The sequence below is a fragment of the Lachancea thermotolerans genome (assembly GCF_000142805.1).
Source record: "Lachancea thermotolerans CBS 6340 chromosome E complete sequence".
Taxonomy (NCBI): domain Eukaryota; kingdom Fungi; phylum Ascomycota; class Saccharomycetes; order Saccharomycetales; family Saccharomycetaceae; genus Lachancea; species Lachancea thermotolerans.
Window position 1 is genome coordinate 1,277,005 of NC_013081.1, and position 16,372 is coordinate 1,293,376.

At 53.4% G+C, this 16,372-nt stretch overlaps 9 protein-coding genes across 9 annotated transcripts; 3 read left to right on the top strand and 6 right to left on the bottom strand.

Moving 5' to 3' along the window:
* Positions 1-40: 40 nt before the first annotated feature.
* On the bottom strand, positions 41-903 carry RPL19A (60S ribosomal protein eL19; the record flags this gene model as incomplete). Its single annotated transcript, XM_002554058.1, has 2 exons — positions 41-608; positions 902-903. Coding segments are annotated over 2 exons (570 nt in total).
* Positions 904-1,474: 571 nt separating this feature from the next.
* KLTH0E14410g (uncharacterized protein) lies at positions 1,475-1,801 on the top strand (the record flags this gene model as incomplete). Its single annotated transcript, XM_002554059.1, has 1 exon — positions 1,475-1,801. One exon carries the CDS (start codon positions 1,475-1,477, stop codon positions 1,799-1,801), a length of 327 nt encoding a protein of 108 aa, XP_002554105.1.
* Positions 1,802-2,333: 532 nt separating this feature from the next.
* Positions 2,334-3,680, bottom strand: KLTH0E14432g (uncharacterized protein; the record flags this gene model as incomplete). The annotated part of the gene is made up of 1 exon (XM_002554060.1): positions 2,334-3,680. The coding sequence occupies one exon, from the start codon at positions 3,678-3,680 to the stop codon at positions 2,334-2,336; it is 1,347 nt and encodes a 448-aa protein (XP_002554106.1).
* A 2,019-nt stretch (positions 3,681-5,699) lies between these two features.
* KLTH0E14454g (KLTH0E14454p) lies at positions 5,700-8,408 on the bottom strand (the record flags this gene model as incomplete). Its single annotated transcript, XM_002554061.1, has 1 exon — positions 5,700-8,408. The coding sequence occupies one exon, from the start codon at positions 8,406-8,408 to the stop codon at positions 5,700-5,702; it is 2,709 nt and encodes a 902-aa protein (XP_002554107.1).
* A 2,190-nt stretch (positions 8,409-10,598) lies between these two features.
* On the top strand, positions 10,599-11,513 carry PET9 (ADP/ATP carrier protein PET9; the record flags this gene model as incomplete). The annotated part of the gene is made up of 1 exon (XM_002554062.1): positions 10,599-11,513. The coding sequence occupies one exon, from the start codon at positions 10,599-10,601 to the stop codon at positions 11,511-11,513; it is 915 nt and encodes a 304-aa protein (XP_002554108.1).
* Positions 11,514-11,803: 290 nt separating this feature from the next.
* SHE1 (She1p) lies at positions 11,804-12,898 on the bottom strand (the record flags this gene model as incomplete). Its single annotated transcript, XM_002554063.1, has 1 exon — positions 11,804-12,898. The coding sequence occupies one exon, from the start codon at positions 12,896-12,898 to the stop codon at positions 11,804-11,806; it is 1,095 nt and encodes a 364-aa protein (XP_002554109.1).
* A 144-nt stretch (positions 12,899-13,042) lies between these two features.
* On the bottom strand, positions 13,043-13,900 carry HEK2 (Hek2p; the record flags this gene model as incomplete). The annotated part of the gene is made up of 1 exon (XM_002554064.1): positions 13,043-13,900. The coding sequence occupies one exon, from the start codon at positions 13,898-13,900 to the stop codon at positions 13,043-13,045; it is 858 nt and encodes a 285-aa protein (XP_002554110.1).
* A 557-nt stretch (positions 13,901-14,457) lies between these two features.
* Positions 14,458-15,378, top strand: RIB1 (GTP cyclohydrolase II; the record flags this gene model as incomplete). Its single annotated transcript, XM_002554065.1, has 1 exon — positions 14,458-15,378. The coding sequence occupies one exon, from the start codon at positions 14,458-14,460 to the stop codon at positions 15,376-15,378; it is 921 nt and encodes a 306-aa protein (XP_002554111.1).
* Positions 15,379-15,760: 382 nt separating this feature from the next.
* KLTH0E14564g (uncharacterized protein) lies at positions 15,761-16,045 on the bottom strand (the record flags this gene model as incomplete). The annotated part of the gene is made up of 1 exon (XM_002554066.1): positions 15,761-16,045. The coding sequence occupies one exon, from the start codon at positions 16,043-16,045 to the stop codon at positions 15,761-15,763; it is 285 nt and encodes a 94-aa protein (XP_002554112.1).
* Between the last annotated feature and the right edge of the window lie 327 nt (positions 16,046-16,372).

Below are 16,372 nucleotides of genomic sequence, written 5' to 3' on the forward strand. Positions count from 1 at the left end.
AAGTTAGAATTCTTGGGGAAAGTTAGTTTTCCGCTGCTATTTAAGCATCTTCCTTCAACAAAGCCTCTCTCTTCTCGTTGGCTCTTTGAGCTCTTCTCTCACGAGCGGCTCTGTTCTTCAATCTTCTGGCGTCGGCCTCCTCCTTCAAAGCCTTCTCACGTTGAGCATCGGCCTTGGCTTGGATGATGTGTTCGACCAAAGCTCTCTTGTGCTTGAAGGTGTTACCCTTAGCAGCCTTGTACAAGGAGTGGTATAGATGTCTGTCGATCTTGCCGGCGTCACGGTACTTGGCCAAGAGTCTTCTCAAGACACGCAATCTTCTGATCCAGACGACCTGAGATGGCAAACGAGCTTCCTTGGTACCCTTTCTCTTACCGTAACCAGTGTGACGACCGTTTCTCTTGGACTCAGCCATCATTCTAGTTCTAGATCTAGAGTGCATTCTGGTTGGCTTCTTGACGATGGTACCGTTCTTGACCAACTTTCTGATGGCGTTTCTGGAGTTAGCCTGAGCGATCTCGGCAGTCTCAGATGGGTCCATCCAGATCTTTCTCTTACCGACACCGGCAACAGAAGCGGCAAGTCTCTTTTGAGTACGTAGGTTGGCCCTGCGATGAAGTTAGTCACTATGTTCCTCGAGAAAGACAGAGATTCTTGGGAAGCGCATCTGCCATTGCGAACTGCAGTGTCCGGCGTACGCCTCTGTATGCCAGACGTAGGGATATCTCACCAGTATTTTGCACCACCCGCCTGGGAGTAACACTGGATCCCACTTCTGTGCACTTCGTCAAAACCCTTTCAGATCTCTCTTCTGCATCCACGACATTCGCAGTGTATTGCTGCTGTCCAGCGCATCCCTCAAGTACCTCTGGTCGTCTTCATTTTGCTCATTATAACATACATTTTTGCTTTGGTTTCTCTAGTGGACCTGTATTCAAGATTCAGTTCATCACTGTGACCTATATTTTCTTCAAACTTTTCCAACCTTGCCGTGCCAACCCTCCCAGGGATAGTCAGCTCGCCCGCAGGGGCACTGTGGCGACCCTGCCAGCTAGGCAGGGCTAGACTGGAGCTAGGCAGAGATCCTGGCGAGAGACGCTCGGCGGAACTGCTGCTCGCTGAGCAGCTCTGCCTGGAAAGCCTGCCTAGCCAGGCGGAGGCACTCCCTCCGCAGAGGACATTTGCTCCCATCGCGGTGCTACCGCGAGCCCACGCAAAAATCACCATAGATTCTCGGGTCACGCATGTTTTTTAAAACAAAATGACATTTTGGTATTTCGTGGTGCATGGGTCTGGTCTCGTGACGATGGTAAAGGATGTACCGGTGTTAGACTAGTAATCTGTGACTGTTTTTCGAGAGCTGTTGGGAGACATGCTAACCAAAGCCCGGAAAATTTTCAAGCTCATCGATGCTCATCTCATCCTTACGCTTTGAAGCTTAGAAGCACCGAATAACAGATATACAAATAGCACAATGGCTAAATCACTACGTGCCAAGTCACAGCTGAAGGCGAAGTCCGTGAAGCGTAAGAATGAGTTTCAGAAGGCCGCTGACGCGCGCAGCCAGAGACTCGCAGACAAAATGAAAGAAGACCTGATAAGACAGCAAATCGAAGAGCTGAAGAGCAAGAATAGCGAGCTGAAGGACGAGGACGCCAAGTTGGCACTACAAGACGAGGCCATGGACCAGGACGCCAAGAAGGTGAGCACGTCCGGGTGGAGAGACGCGAGACACCACAACTACAAGCGCAACAAGAAGCTCAACAAGAGCCGCAAGAAGGGCTCCTTCACCAAGTTTTGAGCACCCTGGGCGGGGCGGCGGCGCCGGGTCGCCTGCAGCTCACCTAGAACTGTGCAATTTTCAGTCACGTGACGTACCGCGCCCACGATGTACATTAGATAGAGTAACAGTGGCTATCGCAGCATGAAGTCGCGAGCTATAATGGATATGGCAGGCTGCAAGCCTGGGTCTGATTATATACAAGGCGGGCTCTGACGAGAACAGGGCTCCAGTTTTAGCTGCAAGTTTGTGGCTTCAAGCTTTGAGTGCTAAGTGTTTCCCCGCGTGGCTTGCTGGTCAGCTGGCTGAAAGGCGGGGCGGATCATCGCCGATTTATTGACCTGTGTCGCGACTGACGGCCGACACACAGTTTCTCCATGGCAAATTACAAAGCCCGCCGAGAGTTCTGGAAGTTGCCGTTGTATTACCCGAGGTTATCTGTATATACTGCTAATTAAATCCCAATGCACTCGTTTACCCATATGACGGAGCTGGCGACGCCGCGCTCAGCCCGCTGATTGCGAGCCCCAAGTAGGGGCGGGCCTGGTTTGAGCTATCTCAAGAAGCCGGGGTCCACTGGGCCCCCGAAGTGCGGTAGTTCAAACTGAGAGCCGTGGCCATTTTCGGAGCCTCGCGAACCGCGGCTGCGCCGTTCCTCGTCTCTCTTCACCTTGGCTTTGGCGCGTCTTTCCCGTCGTAGCCGACTCTGCATCATGTAGTACGTTGCGCGCCGGATGATTGTCTCCAACACGGGCTTATCGTACTCCGGGTATGTCTGGCTTACGCGCCTGTGCAATTGGTCCAGCAATTGCGTGCGATACTCCTTGGAAGTATCTCGCACCCAGGTTTTGTATCCGAGAGGGTACTGCAGCTCGCGCTCGAAAATGTCCAGGATAAAGCGTTCGCGACGCAGGGCTTCCTCTGCCGATTCCAAGTTGAGGACCTCTGCTAAGCCTTGCGCCGAGAGTCTGGAATCCGAGACCTTCTTGCTGCCCTGGCTGAACGAGGTGGCAATGGCCCCAGTCGAGGGCGTGCGAGAAGACGAGAAGCGGCGCTGGCGCTGAAGGTGGGGCTGGTTGTCCGAGTCGCTATTATCGGCATCCTCCTCGGCCTCGTCGTTTCCATCTTCTTCTGCGTCTTCATATTCGTAGTTGTTATTAGTGTTGTTAGGGTTATGGTTTGAGGCGGAGGCTGTATTGATGTTTAAATCTGTGTTGACGTTTGGCATCGGCACGCCTGGCATAACTAGAGAACTGCTTCTGCGAACCTCGCGGTTGAGGTTCGTGCCCAAAGGACCCGCCCAGGCGCTTCCGTTTATGCTCCCGAAAGCTGTTGCAGAAGCGCCGTAAAGCGGGCTGGCTGTATAAAGGGGACCTTGCTCAGCTACCTGCTGAGTGCGTATCTGGCTATGCTCCGTGGGCACGCTGTAGCTCAAAAACGAGTCTCGCTGGCCAGCAGGGGCCGTAGGGCCCTGAGCACCGGCCACGGAGCCAGCACGCCCCTCGTTTGAGAGGCGACCGGCCTCGGGCCTGCCCGAGTAGTTTGACGTGTAAAAGTCCATGTCGTACAGAGAGCTGGGAGACGCTGCTGAAAACGACAGCACGCTGGAATTGTATGAGATGTCGTTGTGAGCCGGAGGCGGGACCGCCGTCGCCATGGGATAGTACAAGTTGACCAGGGGATCGAGTTCTGTGTCAGGCACTGCGTCAAGCGCACCTCCAGTCGTGCCAAACGCACCGCCGTGTGCGCCGCTATGCGTGCGGCTGGCGTCCCCGGGCTGCGCGGAAGCTGCGCGCACAGCGGCAGCACCACTGCCGCCGCCGCCCGCGTCGCCGCGCTTGGGCATCATAAGCATTCTGCTGTCAAAGGCGCTATGGTCTTCGACGCCCTGGTAGAGCATCTTTGTCTGCGCGGAAGCGAGGGCGCGCGCGTCGAGAGCCGTCGTAGCGAGAAGAACTAGGGTCGAGACGGAGGGCTGACAAAAAAAACCGGGCGCCGCAAGTGTTGCTTCAGTCGCCGATAAAGAGCTTTGTGTCCGCTGGCTGTAGCTTCAGGCCGCGGTTTCGCCAGGGTATGCAGCGTGAATGGACAAAAAAGGGAATACCTGTGGCCGAAACACTTCAAGAACCAACGATGTTGCTTGTTTCAAAGGTGTCACTTAGCCTGTTCTTTGTCCCCGAACCGTTATCCGCGTCAGGCGTTGTTCTATTGTTAACGTAGGCGCGTCAAGTCTCCTAACTTCTTGTTGTCCCGTGCTCTGCGGAATGCGCAAGCATTTATAAATATATCCCTTGAGCCCGATGATTATCAGAGGGAAAAGTGAGCCAATGGGTTAGCCAAAAAAAAAAAAAAAAAGTCAAAAAAAGAACAACGATTCATGTACCATTAGCCTTCTGGTTGGGATGCGCTAGTCAGCCAAAAACAAAGCCGCTGGATCCGAAAGAATGAAGCACCAAGGCTTCAGCAGTCCATGCGTCTGCGACTGCAACTTCTTCTGTACGCTGTGCGCGCATAATTGAAGTCACCACTGGTCAGGGCCGTATGCCAGAGGCCACACGCCTTGACTCCTTCCTGCGCTTGTGGAGACGAGTCGCCAAGGGCATTTTGTGCGTGCAGCAAGATAAGCATATGTCGGCCCGCATATACCCGATCGGGAATTTGGGGCCGGGGCTCCGAGCTTAGAGGGAATTAAGCGGAGAAGCGTGGGGGGCGGGAGCGGAGGTCACAGCGGCCGAGCGCTCCGGGCTGTCGAACACGGTGTCGCTACTGACGACATCGCGCGAAAAGTCGTGTGTCCGGGCAGGTCACAGCGTGGTTGCGGAGGTCGAGAAGTAGTTGCGTACGAGTGCGCAGCTGGGTAACCATTGACGTCGGAAGCGACACAAGCGCGGGAGCTGCGGGTTGGGGCGAGAGGCGGGGCCGCGCAAGATCCGCAGTTCGTGTGTTTCGCGCTACCAAGGCGCTTTACTATGGCATAGAAAAGGCTTTTCGAAGCATTCGCCGCGGATGTTCTTGGGATACGCCGCATTTGCGTGAGTGCGCTGGAGCTGTGTCCATCGCTATTCTAGTTTGTCGATTGTGCTGGCTCCGCTGGTTCCGCTGGCCCCGCTGGCTCCTTGTTCCCGGAGGGGGATGTGGTGAGGAAAAGGGAAGGTGGGCGGGGGACTGTTTAACCGCGCAAAGGCGGGTGTTTGTGGTTCGTATTGGGTGATGAGTGGGTTGTAGCTATGATGAGTCATATAGGTATGGTTCACCTCACGTGATGTGCTGGATGTTTGGCACATTGTATGTGAGTCACATGACCAGGTGTGATCATGTGATCACGTGATCGGGATCCTTGCTGGTGCTGTACGTCCTTGCGTACGATAACTGCCGAGGAGTTCCGTTCCCTTTGGGAGCAATGCCCGGAGAAAATGACGGCGCGGCTCAGCCATGCGCAAAGTAAACCCTGGACGGGAAAAAGGGTTCATAAGTCTCGAAAACTCATCTTTCCATCCTGGCTTCCTTCCACTTTCCCTCTGGTTTCGACAACCAAAGCCAACGCTGCTGAAACCGCGACCCAATACTGTGTAATCGAAGATGTCTTTTGTGCCTATCATCTGCGGAAAGACCGACTGGGACAAGGAGTACGCCCAGACGGCGCAGTATAGCTCCTTGTACTGCCCAAACTGCCACAACTACAGCGTAAGACCCTTGAAGAGGAAGGAGTTTATAGCCATCTGGTTTATACCTGTGTTCCCCATTTTCTGGGGAAAGCAGCTGGTTTGTCCGATCTGCAATTGGCGTCAGGACTTCAAAAACGACGAGCAGCTGCAGAAGGTGGTGCATGAGCAGAACAACATACGACAGGCCAAGACGGGCGGGCCCTGAGAAGCGTTACCTTGTATAGATAGTTTAATATACGGAAATGTTGGGGACGTCAGAAGTAGAAGAACGTTGGAAGCTCGGTGGTGGAGTCCGCCGCGGAAAACAGGGCTCCGAGGTCGAGAACCTGCGACCCTAGCAACGACTCTTCTTCGGGTTTGGCCCCGGTCTGCAGCCCGTACACGTCGGCGGCCTGCTGCGAAACCATGGGAACCTCCAGGGTATCTAGTACGGCCGCCGTAGATCCTTGACCAGGGCCCGCTCCGTACGCGGGCACGCCGATGCCCCCGCTGTTTGTTCCCGGCAAACCGCTGAACCAGGTGTTGAGAAGTTGACGCTCGCTTCTAGCGTCCGCTTCGCCTGCGCTCCTCAGATTGTTGCGCGACTCGTCTATCACGTGCAACTGGACGGTGATCCCCTGTGCCTGTTGCCCGAGGATGGGATGCAGAGATTCTATCTCGCTCCGAATGACGGAAAGGTCGAGCTCCGGGTCTTTCGACCCGCAGCTCGCTTCGTAAGTCTCCACGGCAGCTTTTTGGAAGTTCAAGCACAAAAACGCGACAGTAGCCCACTTCAGGCCAAACTCTGTCTTGTTGACCTTGGCTACCGCTGAAATTGATAAGCATGTAGAATTGAGGAGCAGCAAGTCATCTTTCGAAGATTGAGGGTGCTCTATACACCGCCAAAACATGTTAAGAAATCCATTGAAAACGCAGTAGAAGGCGATGCCGCGCAGAACCATGTTGGGTTCTTCAGGTTCCATTACAAGCTTTCCCAATTTTATCATCATCCTAGCCGCGTATGTGCATTTCTCGCTTGCAGCTAACGCGTCCGGGTCGCGAGGCGCTGGCTCGGGGCTCGCGCACCATGGGATGCGATTCAACGTGCAATTTGTGTGCAACAAACTCGAGTAGTATTCTAGGTGCATGTTTATAATCTTCAGACGCAGAGAAGCGGTGGTCGAGTCCATGAACGACCAGGGGGGCTCCGCTTCTCCACGGCGGCGGGGCATAGTTTCCAGTTGTTTCAATGTTTGCATCAAATTGCTAATGCCGCCGGCAGGTCTGAGTGAGGGCGGCAGCATAGCCTGCCATTCCTCCAAGTCTCGGTTGAGGGCTTTGATTAACGTCAGACGGCGCTTGAAACTGCTTTGGACCATGGCCTTGCAAGTGAGCAGGTACCGGTAACACTTGCTGGAATACTGAACCAACTTCCACTGGTAGTAGGTCAAAGCGAAGTCTAGGTTTTCTAAAGATTCGCTAGCAAAAATCTCCAGATTATCTTCCAGTTTTCTCATCCATGCATGAGAGTCAGGGTCGGGCGCGGCCTTGCTCAACGCCGTCTTGCCACCGCTGCAATATGCGTTCATGTACTGGTAAAAATCCCACTCGTTCAAGGAGCTCGTGTCCCCGTCGTGTATTAGGGCCGGCTTGCCAGTTCGGATGGACAAAAACACATCGTATCGGTACAAGTTCATCCACAGAACAAGGCGCCTCAGCGCCTCACTTGGGCCGCTGGTGTTGAAGTAGGATTCCCGCAAGTGCAAGCCAACTTCTTGGCCTAATCTAATGGCTGTCGACAACGCCAAATACGCCAGCTGTGGAGTGGGAGAATTTTCCAAAAGCCAGCAGTAAACCAGCACACCTTTGGTGTAAAGCACGGCATCTGCCGAGAATCTCAGCACCGTCTGCTGGTACAGTCTGAGAGATTTCAGCACCATCTGGGTCTGGACCATATGCCATTTAGATATCTCGTCGTTTTTCAAACAGGCGATCTGACATTGGATCGTGGAAGCCACAAACAATACTGCGACGATGAGAAACAGCTCGGCTCCGTTTAGGGTTCTTGGGGAAACAAAGAACTTTTCCTGCAATGTGAGGATTTCAGACGAAATGTCGAGGGGCACAACCGGGGCAGCATGCTCGAGGAAGGTGATGAATAACCGTCGGCATGTTTCCGGCGGAGGGAAGTCATACGTGTCGATAACGCTGGTTTTCTCGAAGAATTTGCCGAAATTAGTGAAATTGTCGGAACACATAATGATTTTGATCTGCTGAACTGCCCGCACGAGCTCTTGGTTGTCGTTGAGCTTCTGCCGCATCCACTGTATGCCGCTGTCTTTGAAGATGGAGAACGCGGAGTGCAGCCCCAAATACCCGTCGGTGTTGAGCTGCGAGTCCTGAACCACTTCTGTTGTGTCTGACGCGGAGTTGATGACGGGCGTGTAAGGTAACGTGACTACGGGGCTATCGTTCACCAACTTCGAGCCCAGGGTTGCACTTGGCCCTTGGTCGATTTCTGAGTGTCTCCCGCAATACCCGCCAAGCGAGCCACTCTGCGGCAGAGCCTCGTAGTCCATGTCGCTGGGCTCGAGCTCGCTCTCGAGCTCCGAGGACTGAGCTGAGTCGCTTTCCGAGCTTCTGCGCAATGGGTTCGCGCTGCGAAGCTCTGCGAGGGCGGGTGCTGCGTGAAACTTGGAATCAGACTCCGCGATGCTCGCATCGTCGAGGTTCAGCGGCCCGTCGCGGATTTGCGTCAGGATGCCCTCGAGGCGAACCAGCCGCTGCGACAGATCGGCTAGAATTTTCCGGTTCGAAACCCGGGTCGGCGGCTTCTGCCGTTTCTTCACAACGTATGTGTAGCCGCACTCTTGGGAGACTTTCTTGCAGTTGGAGCAGGGGTCGCATCCGTCGCACTTGATTTTCTTAGCCCGGCACGCATCGCAAGCCTTTGACACTCTCTTGCGCAGGGCCTCGTCACTCATGAAGCGTCGACTGGAACAGAGTTATGCTTGTACACCGGAAAAAGCGGAAGTCAGCAAAGAACGCTTACGCGGGGAATACAGTTTTCTTCTTTAGTTGCAGCGCAGCCTCAGCGTCCTGGACCGACTGTACAACGGGCGGTGGTTATTGAGAGAAAAATCTCCGCGCATGAGTATCAGGGTATATGTTTCGTCGAAGGTGACGATCGGCTATTTCGGGACACTTAATGAGAGCGCGGCGCCAGCGTCGCTTTGGTCGCATAGCGGCCTAGCCACGCCGCATCTTGGCACGCTGGCTTGGCCCAAGGACGCTCTCAGGTTTCAGCACCTACGCCGCTCTCCTGTCTCAATATCCGGGTTGCTCCCATGCCCTTTGACTGCACGACATTCCCCTGTAAGCCAGCAATCTGCGCCGTATTGCGGACGCCGATACGGTCTCAAAAGCCCAATTGCGATGGCTTTGGGATCCGCGTTTTATAGTGCCGATCCACAAGACTTTCAGCATACTTTCCCGCTTATTGGGGCGAGGGGCACGCCAAGTGTTTACCGTTCCCTTGACAGCTGTCGCGCATAGATATGCGCAGCTGCACTCCGTCGCCTAGGGCGGAGATCTCCAAAAAAAAAAAAATCAGCGTACATACTCCTCGGCGAGCGTCAACTAATTATTTCTTAAGTAGCTCAAGCTTCGGCCCGGGACCCGCGCCATAGTGGACTGACATCAGCCTTTCTCTCAGTGCGGACGGAGCGATGTTCCGAACTGCCGATCCGAAAAGTGACCCACATCCTGCAACGTTTGCTTCTCCATGCAAAAGCTCAACGTGCGAGAGACAAGCGTTTGCGCGGCACGTAGCCGCTCCAGCCCGAGCTCTCCCGACGTAAAGGAGCATTAGTGTGATTAGTGCATGCGCCCTCCGCAACACGGTCAGGGGAAGCGATGTCGAAAGGCCCGTTCTGCGCGATAATACATGTCTCAAGTCATGTTTGGAGGAGATTGCGGAGCCCGGATCTGGCGGGTGCGCAAACTCCGAGATATATATATACATCCATCGAGCTATCCTGTTGTGTCGTAACCACTAACAACAGCTTACCTCATAGCTGACGTGTTGAGGTTAAAGCCGCCATGTGCAGCTAGGGAAAAAATTCCACAATCCTGACTCTGCTTGGCTGCTAAAGGGGGAAAAAGACTCCTTCGCTTTATACGTCGCCCTCCCTGGGCCTTGATCCGCGCACGGCGGAACCCCGGAGGAGAGTAGCCGCCATCCGCAGTGGAAAGCGGCTCCGGCCGCGCCTGCCGCCCAAGCCGGCTCCTTAGCTTCTTGACTGTAGGGTTTTCTCCGCTACTAGCCACGTTCTGGCGGTGCAATCGCACTTGGCGCCAGAAGACCAGGACGCGCCGGAGTTGCTCTAGCTCACGTGAGCGAGGATGTGCGTCACGTGACAGTTTCCGCAGAGGTTTAGCGACGCTCCCTTTACACGACCCCTCTCCCAGAGCCGTCAACAGCTCAAGAGGCTGAGGGCAGTTTTGCGCTAGCGGCTGTCCGAGAACAACCCGCAGCCGCGCGGCCGCCAGGCTATGGGGAAAAAACAAGCCGCATGTCGCTGTTTACGTAGATAAGGTCGCTCAATACGGAACAGTTCCACCCCGGAAGGCCTCATCCGTCGGCTGAGCACCAGTGCACCCACGAGCGCTTCGCGCACCTCGGCTTTCATGGCACGTGCGCGGCCTGCCGTCGCAGGCCGCGCACACCCCAGGACTTGTTTCCCGCTAGCCTGCTCCACGCCGTCCCCTGATTCGCGTGGCCTGGACTGAGTGCTCAAACGGCTCCGCGGTCATGTGATAGAGTCCGCCAACCCCAGGGCCACCTCACGGTTTACGTCGTTTCGCGGTGCTCCCTCGGCCAATCACGCAACACCATTTCGCTCCGACTCAGAAGCACCCGCACATCGCCGATATCGGCCCCCTCTCTACTACTTAGTACAAAGTGATGTCACTCATACGCTCACAAATTTTTCAAACCTCTCACAGTTAACAAATTTTTCACTGGATACTGGTTTTTCCGGGGCTGCGTGGAAAAAAATATAAAAGATCACTGGGACAGCGTGGATTTGCAAAACTGGGTTTTAGCTTCGGTTTTAGGTAAAATCTCAAGACAGTTCCGTGCTTCTCCAGTTTCTTCACATCCTCCAAATACAATGGCTGAAACCAAAAAACAATCTAACTTTCTCGTCGACTTCTTGATGGGTGGTGTTTCCGCGGCCGTCTCCAAGACCGCCGCTGCCCCTATCGAGAGAGTCAAGCTGCTGATCCAGAACCAGGACGAGATGATCAAGCAGGGCTCCTTGGACAGACGTTACACCGGTATCGGCGAGTGTTTCAAGAGAACCGCCGCCAACGAGGGTATCGCCTCTTTCTGGAGAGGTAACACCGCCAACGTCATCCGTTACTTCCCTACCCAGGCCTTGAACTTCGCCTTCAAGGACAAGATCAAGTCCATGTTCGGTTTCAAGAAGGAGGAGGGCTACGGTAAGTGGTTCGCTGGTAACTTGGCCTCCGGTGGTGCCGCTGGTGGTCTCTCCCTGATGTTCGTCTACTCTTTGGACTACGCCAGAACCAGATTGGCCGCCGACTCTAAGGGCGCCAAGAAGGGTGGTGAGCGTCAGTTCAACGGTTTGGTCGACGTCTACAAGAAGACTTTGGCCTCTGACGGTATTGCTGGTTTGTACAGAGGTTTCTTGCCATCTGTCGTCGGTATCGTTGTCTACAGAGGTTTGTACTTCGGTGGTTACGACTCCTTGAAGCCATTGTTGTTGACTGGTTCTTTGGAGGGTTCTTTCTTGGCTTCTTTCTTGTTGGGTTGGGCTGTCACCACCGGTGCCTCCACCGCCTCTTACCCATTGGACACTGTTAGAAGAAGAATGATGATGACCTCCGGTCAGGCCGTTAAGTACAACGGTGCCTTCGACGCTTTCAGAAAGATTGTCGCCGCTGAGGGTATCAAGTCCTTGTTCAAGGGTTGCGGTGCCAACATCTTGAGAGGTGTCGCCGGTGCTGGTGTCATTTCCTTGTACGACCAGTTGCAGATGATCATGTTCGGTAAGAAGTTCTAAGCTTAGACTTTGATCGCCGTCCATATTCCGTGTCAGCCCTAACGAAAGGTAGGGACTGACCGAGATTCATCTAAAAACAACAATTTAATTACAAGGGAAGGAAACTTACACACTTCAATTCCAAAATTGAAGGTGTCATTTACAACAAAAAAACTGTAATTTGTTTAACGATTTTGTTTATAAAGTGCTACTATTCATGAAACTGACTAAATAGTTTTTAATTCGAGAACTTATCGGGTTACATCTTGTGGGGCGTGCTGTGTTGGGTCCACATAACAAACGAAGCGAGTTCACCTCCACACTGGCCTACTCATGCTAGTACTTGTGCTCCTGGGTATCTTTTCATTGGACTTGTCTCTGGTGGAGAGCGTGTAACTGGATTTGGATCGCGTTACTGACGATGTGACAGGCGTTGGCGTGGGTGAAGTGTCTTGCCGGCTTTCTTGCCGCAGGTTCTTCATGGTTTGTGATTTACGAATTGTTTTTTTTTGTGTTGCGATTGTATTGCTTGAGTTCGACCTCGAGATAGTAGTCTGCTCGTAGAGCCGCTGGAAGACCGAGTTGTGCGCTGTGCTAGGAGAATTTTTGGTAGCCTTGTCTTTGATTTTCGTAGAATCTTTTGCTCTTAGCAGTTCGGCGCTTCTAGATGATAATTGGGGGAGTGGCGGTGCGGGCGAGGGCGTTGAAGGAGGCGCGAACTTGTTTGGTTTCGAGTCCGGCTTTTTGAGCTTCGAAAATATGGCCCCAGGTCTTGTCTCCCGGTTTATTGATGTGAATGTAGGTTTGGCAAAAGTAGCCTGCTGCCGGTCGAAGGAGATCTTTGGGGGAGGAACCCCGCTCAGCGGTGTATTTCGTACGCGATTGACATTGCTTCTATTTTCCCTGGGAGTCTGATTTCTTACTCGAAGTCTTCGTATTCTTCTGGTTATGTCTGAAACCGGGCTGAACACAAAGCTATCGCTTTCGCGTGATTTGCCATTGCGGTCCCGTAGACGCTTGTTGGAACTCTGTAAATTTTGTTCTGGTGCCCGCTTTGGAGTACCGGGTATTTCGTCCTCCCCTGCAGAGCCTCCCTCATCCGTTGCACCCTGCGAAATACCAGAAGTTTCGGCCACCGGGTACTTGTGCGCAGCATAGTGGCTCCCAATGGACTGCATGGCACCAAACTCAGTCTGATGCATGATCTCAAATCGATCACAGGCGGCGGTATGTGGTTGTGCATCTTCGAATCGGGGACCTAAACTCGAAGCTTTATCGGTGGCTCGCAGATCAAGCTCCGACAAAACAGAGTTGCCCAGCCGCTTGGACACCCCCAGGTTGTCTATGACCTGGTCATGGTACTCCATGCCAGCGTCCGAAACTGGTGTACACTCCATCCCGGCCATTCATGGTGAACAGTTCGAAAAAACCATGCTTACCATATACGAAGATAAATAAACACAGACTAAACTAAACTATAATGTTACAAAAATGTAGATTAATAACACAACCTTTAGCCAGGTACCTTGTTTGCGAAGCCGCTTGAGGAATCAAACTTTGTCTTCGCGTCTCTGCTTCTCGGTCTCCAGGTTCTTGAGCAGCATCGTCTCGGCCAACTTTACGCTGTTCTGGTTGTTACCGGTGATAGTAAACACGCGATTGTTCTCTTCGTCAGGCTCATCGCTGACAATGACCTTGGTCTTGGTATACTTCCGCAAGCTAGAAACACGGTTTCCGCCGCGGCCGAGCAGGGCGCCGACGTACTCGACAGGGATAGCGACGTCCTTCGTAACGGAGCCTTCTTCCTGGCTCTTGGTGTGCGGGTAGTACTGCTTTTCGTGCGAGGGCTTGGGCTCCGCCGCCAGAATCTCGCTGATGTCCACGAGACACGACGCGATGGCTCCGGGGAAGCCTTGGATCTCCACGACGCGGTCCTGGGAGTCCGGAAGAAAGTTCTTGGAGGCCACGACCTTGACACCGTGCTTTTCGATCAGCGACTTGATGCGGCTGCCTTGGGTGCCGATAATAGACGACACTTGCGAGTTGGATACAATCAGACGCAAGTTCCCAATGCGCTTGACGGACTCAGGGTCCTGGATCTCGGTTGCCGAGGGCGCGGGGAGAATGAAATTCAGCGGCTTGTACGAGTGCGTCTCGGGCTCGCTGTCGTCCTGGTTCAACACCTCTACCACGTCGCCAATCGCGTTTGCTACGCCCTGCGCTGAGCCCGAGCAGCTCAAGATGCGGTCTGAGCATCCCCTTTCGTGAGGCGAAATGCCTATTTTCACTTTGCTCGACTCCCGGATTTTCTGGATGGTCATGCCTTGCGCGCCAATGATGCGCGCGGCCTCTTTGAGGGACACCAGCACCCGGTGGTTGACGGTATCCTGATGCTCGACTTCTGCCATTGCCGGTTGTTGTTGTTGTAGGTGAAGTTCACGAAATGTGAAGATTACGCCGTTATAGGTGAGTCCACGTGATCATAACGGGGCGTTTTCTCGTTCCGCGTTTTTAGCGACCGGCCTGTTTATGTAATCATGATGCTTTTTGTGCACGTGACTCTCTCGTCGCTGGCGACTGTGGTTTTTTTCTTAGAGCTTCCAGGCCCTTATCGTCGTTACAAACGAGAAGTCTCGTATCTACACTGTTGCGTGACGGCTGGAAAGCCCGAGAAAGAGAGGACCCTTGGGAGGCCGCGGGCACACCGAGCACGAACGGCTGTTTGCCAGGGTATACTAAGTGACCTAGCATCTCACGCTCTTCGATGAGAGAGTCCCCAAGGCGCCTCTTCTATCGTTTCTTTAGTAATGATAACATAAAAAATTTATTACTGTCACTGTCTTTAGTCATTGTTGAACAAGTTTCCTCGTGTAGATAGATATATATAGACGAAAGTGACAAGCGTCGGAGCTTGATAACTCGACCGACCCCGCAAGCAGACATCAAAACACGTTGAAAGCAAGCAATGGACACTCAAGGAAGTTTACCGATAGTACAGTGCGTGGCAAGAGCCAGAATTCCTACTACGACTGGGCCAGACATCTTTCTACACTTGTATGCCAACGATAGAGACAACAAGGAACACTTGGCGATTGTCTTTGGCGAGGATATACGCTCCCGGAGCCTGTTCAAGCGCAGGAAGAATGAAACACAGCAGGAGCGCATGGTACGGGGCGCGTATGTCGGAAAGTTGTTTCCCGGCAGAACGGTCGCTGACGTGGACGAGAACCTGGGCCTGGAACTACAGTTCGACAACGACGGAGAGCTGAGGGTCGAGGAGAAGACGACGTGGGCCAAGAAAGATACGCTGGTGCGGATCCACTCCGAGTGCTACACGGGTGAGACCGCGTGGAGCGCGCGGTGTGACTGCGGAGAACAGTTCGACCGCGCAGGCAAGCTGATCGCCTTGGACCGCGAGGGCGACATAGTTGGCGGCTCGGGCCGCGGAGTCATAGTTTATCTGAGGCAGGAGGGTCGCGGCATCGGCCTCGGCGAGAAACTGAAGGCCTACAACCTGCAGGACCTGGGTGCCGACACCGTGCAGGCCAATCTGATGTTGCAGCACCCGGCGGACGGACGCGACTTCTCGCTCGGCCGCGCCATACTGATAGACCTGGGGATCGAGCGGGTGCGGCTGCTCACCAACAATCCCGACAAAGTATCGCAGGTGGAACATCCGCCACAGCTGCATTGTGTGGAGCGCGTACCTATGATTCCGCTATCCTGGACCAGTGACGAAGACGGCATTCATTCCTCGGAAATCGAAGGGTATCTGCGGACCAAAATTGAGCGCATGGGGCATTTGCTCCAGAAGCCTCTCAAACTGCACACCATGGAAAACGTTCCGGCGAGCTCTACTACAATAACCACACATACGATAATCTGAGCCGGACGCCGCGCAAGCCGGGCTTGGGGGGTCGCATCAGGATATATAAAAGGGTTTTCAAATTTTAGTTAACGAAATAATCATGGATAGTTTTACGTTCAAACGCAGCACAGTTTCGCCGGCGCTGGAAGCACTGCGACCTTGCTGTATAGGAGCATGTATCTTGTTCTCGTTATGTAAGCGAGTGTATTAACGATTTATCTAAAGACGTTGGAAAAAACGCAGGAAACCGCAACAAGCTAGTACGAGCGCGGGTGCGCTGGGAGCCTATGGGACGGGCCCCATGAGGGCTTGCCTTGATTGGGGGCCGTTCTCACGCTGCAGCAAATCAGACAGCGTGACTAATCGTAATGGAGCAAGAGCAGGACAAAATATGGCGTCTTCAAGCCCCTAGCTCTAGCAGGTGTTCCAATGCCTCCCCTGCAACTGTCGCAACTACTTCGTTTCCCTTCATGACGTAGGCACAGCTCTTGTCCTCGCTCATCACAGTTGAAACGTCAATCCGCAGCTTCTTCTGTTTGTCGAGGAACTCTTCGTATCCCTTCACGGTCAAGAGCTCCACAGGAGCAGATGCTAGGAATGATCCGGAAGATTGGTTAACTTCGCCTGGTTGTTGGTAAATAGCTTGCATTTTTGGATGTCTTGGTTGTGCTGATGGATAGGGCATAGTTCTCTCTAAGGGTACATACAAGTTGCTCTTTATATTCTGTGATTCGGATCATATCAGCATGTACGATTATGATGTCAGAGGCGCCGCGATTAATGGCTCTAGCCGTTGATTGTACTAACGCCGACGCTCCGCCAAACTTACCAAAGGATTAGTTCCGAATAAGTCACTACCTGGTGTTAACAGGAATTCCGCACAAACTTCTCAAAGGCCATTACGAGTAATTTAGGCCGTGCCAGACATGGCGCCCTTTTGAGATTCAGCCAAGACCACAAGATTGTTTGAGCCTCTATCCTTTCGAAAAACATTCTGAGCTTCCTTTGAAGT